Source organism: Geospiza fortis, unplaced genomic scaffold (assembly GCF_000277835.1).
Source record: "Geospiza fortis unplaced genomic scaffold, GeoFor_1.0 scaffold3053, whole genome shotgun sequence".
Lineage (NCBI taxonomy): Eukaryota > Metazoa > Chordata > Aves > Passeriformes > Thraupidae > Geospiza > Geospiza fortis.
The window spans coordinates 9,993-14,812 of record NW_005055245.1 but is presented as its reverse complement, the minus strand read 5'-3'; the positions used below and the strand labels follow the sequence as shown (position 1 = coordinate 14,812).

Sequence of the window (4,820 nt, the reverse complement as noted above, 5' to 3'; positions counted from 1 at the left end):
CCCACCGAATCAAAACCGCAATCAAACCACGCCACACCCTCTTAGGCCACGCCTACCTCCTGTTTAACCCTTCATTAACCCCTCCTGCCCCTCCCCCGCCCCTCAGGAGCCCTCCCGGGGCCTCCCCGGGACGAACCGAGCCGGAGCGCCCTGCGCGCCGCCATCTTGGACACGGCAGGAAGTGACGTCAGCGCGCACGCTTTGCGTCAGGCGTGAACATCAGGATGCCGCCATGTTGTACGGAATCTCCTTGAAAGGGCGGCCATTTTGTGATGGATGCTCTGAGCGCCGCCATTTTGTACGGAAGGAACCGGAAGCGCCGCCATTTTGAGGCTGAGGTTGGGGGGTTAAACTTTTTGCGGGATTTTCGGCTTTTTTCGTTTACTTTCCTTTTTACTTTGAGTATTTTAATTTTTTAATAATTTTTCCGACTTTTCCCGAGTTTATTTTTATTCTCAGACATTTTTAGTACTTTTTGGTTTATTTCGAGAATTTTTTGAGCTTTTTTTTCCGATTCGGGAAGATTTTTAAGGGTTTTAAAAATAATTTCGAAGCTTTTTTAAGGGTTTTTATTTTGAAGCTTTTTTAGGTTTTCTTTTGGTACACTTTGACGCTTTTCTAGAGCCTTTTTTAAAATTTCGGACTTTTTTGGTGTTTTTAATTAAATTTTTAATATTTTTAATTTGCTTTCAGGTAAATTTGATTCCCTTTTCGTCTTTTTTAGACGTTTTTAATTCTGGTATTTTAAGTCTGGAATTGTTTTACGTTTTTTTTTTTTAATTATAAAGATTTTCCAGTGCTTTTTTTGGAATTCCATTTTTATTTTTTAAATTTTATTTCTATTACCCTTTTTTTAAATTTTGAGGCTTTTTAGGAGTATTTTATGAAATTTACGGCTTTAAAACATTTTCTCAGTCTTTTTACGGTGTTCTCTGAGGACTTTGAGGCTTTTTTAAGGTATTTCGGTGGCGTTTCATTCTTTTCCGGGCATTTTGAGGAATTTTATCCTTTTTAGGGACTTTTTTGCGGAGTTTAGGACTTTTAAAAGTCTTTTTTAGGGCTTTTTTTATGATTTGAGCCTTTTTTGGACTAATTTTTAAAACTTCAATTATTTCTCCGGCTTTTTCGTGACTTCCCCTCACGGAATCCCCGGCCCCGCGTCTCTCGCAGTCTCCGCCCCCTTGGACGGAATAATTTTCCCCTCGCCGCCGCAATTTTCGGCAATTTTGTTAAAAAATCCGAGAATTGATGTATTTTTGATGGAGTTTTGAATGTTTTTAATCACTTTTAATCGCTATTTACACGGCGATCGCTGCGCGCCGCCATGTTGTACGGCAAAACCGGATTCCGTCCTAAATGCGCATGCGCCGACGCCATTTTCTACCACAAAACACTCGCTGTCATCTTTGCGCATGCGCGGCCGCCATATTGTACGGCAAATTCTCAGCGCGCCGCCATTTTGTGGAATTCACCGCTCCTTACAGTGCGCCGCCATTTTGTACGGAGTCACCACCACGCCGCCATCTTGCTACGGCATCCCCCGGCACCCAAAAAGCCCCAAACGCACCCAAATTATCCCCAAAAATCAAGGACTCTGGGGTCTCTTTTGCGCTGTCAAATTTGTTATCGCGCATACGCGGTCGCCATCTTGTACGGCAATCCACCAGCGCGCCGCCATTTTGTGGTATTCGCCGCTCCTCACCGTGCGCCGCCATTTTGTACGGAGTCGCCGCCATCTTGCTACGGCATCCTCAAACGGCCAAAAAACCCCAAACCCACCCAAATTTTCCCCCAAAAATCACTGAATCTGAGGGTTTTTTTCGCGCATTTTATTTCCTGGGGGTCGCCCCCTTCCCGCCTCAGCCCAGCGTGTCCTTCCAGGGCCTTTTTGGCGGCTCTGAGGGCGCCATCTTGGGGGGGTTCAGGGGGTTCTGGGCGAACGTTTGGCGGAGAGGACCTGGAGAAAGGAAAGAAGTTGAAATTTGGGAGGGGTTTTTGGGGGTTTTGGGGGGTTTTTTTGGGGTTTTCGGTCACCTTTGGCCGCCAGCGTGAGGTGGTTGCGGAGGCGCCAGCGGCGCTGCTCGGCCTCGTGCGTGGCCTGGGCCTCGCGCCACTCTGCGGATCGGGGAACCCCAAAAAGTCACTCTTGGGGTGCCCAAAAACGGGTTAGGGACCCCAAAAACGGGTTTGGGGACCCCAGAAATGGGTTTGGGGGGGTTAAAGTTAATATAGGCAGTTTGAAATGATGGAAATTGACACAAATGCACCCAAAAATGACCCAAAATGTCCCAAATTTTCCCAAAATGTCCCAAATTTTCCCAAAAATGACCCAGAATGTCCCAAATTTGTCCCAAATTTACCCAAAATGTCCTCAAATTCCCCTAATCCTCCAAAAATGACCCAAACTATTCTAAAATGACCCAAAATTGCCCCAAATTTGTCCCCAAAATGCCCCAGAATGCCCCAAATAGGAAAAAAAACCCAAAATTGCCCCAAAATTGTTTCAAATTCTCCAAAATGTCCCAAAATTTCCCCAAATCCACCAGAAATGACCCAAAATGCCCCAAAATTTCCCACCCAAAGTTCACTAAAAATGTCCCAAAATGACCCAAAATTTCCCCAAACCAACAAAAATGACTAAAATGTCCCAAAATGTGGCAAAATTGCCCCAAATTCACCCAAACTGCCCCAAATTTATCCCAAAATTTCCCTAAAATGCCCCAATTTCCTGAAATGCCCTAAAAACCCCAAAATTCTCCCCAAATTGCCCCCTGAAATTTCCCAAACCCCAAATTCCGGAAAATTCTTCCAAAAATCACCAAAAAGTTCCAAATTTCCCCCAAAATTCCTCAAATCCCTCAAAATGAGCCCTGAAAACCCCAAAATTCCACAAAAATCCCAAAACTCTGGAGTTTTGCCCCAGAAATTCCCCAAATCCCAAATTTCCCAAAAGTCCCCCCCAAATTTCCCATTTTTTGCCGAAAATGCAGAAAAATTCTCCAAAATTTGGAAAAAATTCCCCCAAACTTCCCCTAAAAAGCCCAAAATTCAACAGAAAAAACCAAAATCCCACAATGTTTCCCAAAAATTCCCCAAGCGCCCCCAAATCCCCAAAGTTTCCCAAATCTCCCCCAAAAATTCTCCAAATCCCAAATTTCCCAAAAATTCCACAAAGTTTCCTCAAAATTCTGCAAAAATTCCCAAGAAAGACCCAAAATCCAAGAAAAATGACCCAAAATTGTCCTAAAATGCTTCAAAATTGCCCCAAATCCACCCAAACTGCCCCAAATTTTCCCAATATTTCCCCAAAACTTCCCAAATTTACTCCAAATGACCCAAAATTGTCCCAAATCCACCCAAAATGTCCCAAATTTGTCCCAAAAATGACCCAAAATGTCCCAAATATAAAGACCTAAAATGTGCCCAAAACGTCCCCAATCCACCCAAAATGCCCCAAATTTGACCCAAATACTAAAAAAGACCTAAATTGTCCCAAAAATGTCCCAAATCCAAAAAAATTACCCAAAATTTACCAAAATTGTCCCAAAATTGTCCCAAATTTGTCCCAAAAATGCCCCAGAATGCCCCAAATAGAAAAAAACCCCAAAATTGCCCCAAAATTGTTTCAAATTCTCCAAAATGTCCCAAAAATTCCCCAAATCCACCAGAAATGACCCAAAATGCCCCAAAACGTCCCAGAATTGGCCCAAAATGACCCAAAGTGTCCCCAAACCAACAAAAATGACCAAAATGTCCCAAAATGCTGCAAAATTCCCCCAAATCCACCCAAAATGTCCCAAATTTTCCCAAAATTTCTCCAAAACTTCCCGAATTGACTCCAAATGACCCCAAATTGTCCCAAATTCGCCCAAAATGCCCCAAATTTGTCCCAAAAAAGACCCAGAATGTCTTGAATATAAAAAAAACCTAGAACATTGCAAAATGTCCCAAATTTACCCAAAACGTCCCCAAATTCCACAAATCCACCAAAAATGACCCAAATTGTCCCAAATTCACCCAAAATGCCCAAAATTTGTCCCAAAAATGCCCCAAAATATCCCAAATATAAAAAAAAAACCCAAAATTGTTTCAAATTCTCCAAAATGTCCCCCAAATCCCTAAAATCCACCAGAAATGACCCAAAATGACCCAAAATTGTCCCAAATTCTCCAAAATGTCCCAAATTTATCCCAAAAATTCCCTAAAATCCACCAAAAATGCCCCAAATTTATCCCAAAATTGTCCCAAATTCACCCAAAATGCCCCAAATTTGTCCCAAGAATGACCCAAAACAGCCCCAAACCCACCCAAAACCCCCAAGTTTTTGCCCAAAATCCCCAAATTATTTTGACTAAATTTCTCATTTTTTCTGCCCAAAATCCCGAAAGTTTTTTCCCCAAAATCCCCAATGATTCTGCCCAAAATCCTCAAATTTTTTTACCCAAAATTCCCACTTTTTTCTCAAAATCCCAAATTTCCCACCCAAAATCTTCAATTTTTTGCCCCAAAATTTCTGAATTTTTCTGCCCAAAATCCCCAATGATTTTGCCCAAAATCCTCAAATTTTTTTACCCAAAATTCCCAATCTTTTTCACCAAAATCTCCAATTTTTTCCCCCAAAACCCCCAAATTTATTTTACCAAAAATTCCCTTTTTTTCTCAAAATCTCAATTTTCCCATCCAAAATCCCAAAATTTTTTTTCCTAAATTTCTCATTTTTTCTGCCCAAAATCCCCAAAGCTTTTTGCCCAAAATCCCCAATGATTTTGCCCAAAATCCTCAAATTTTTTCACCAAAAATTCCCATTTTTTGCCCAAAAT

At 41.9% G+C, this 4,820-nt stretch overlaps 1 protein-coding gene across 1 annotated transcript in view; it reads right to left on the bottom strand.

Annotated features, from left to right (window-relative positions):
• Window positions 1-1,814: 1,814 nt before the first annotated feature.
• The window catches only part of OXA1L (OXA1L mitochondrial inner membrane protein), a gene marked incomplete at its 5' end in the record, with an annotated part of 11,827 nt that continues 8,821 nt past the window's right edge, over window positions 1,815-4,820 (bottom strand). The window contains 2 exons of the mRNA XM_031065780.1: window positions 1,815-1,957; window positions 2,035-2,115. Coding sequence (XP_030921640.1) covers window positions 1,860-1,957; window positions 2,035-2,115 — 179 coding nt within the window. The remainder of the gene's footprint in view (window positions 1,958-2,034; window positions 2,116-4,820) is intronic.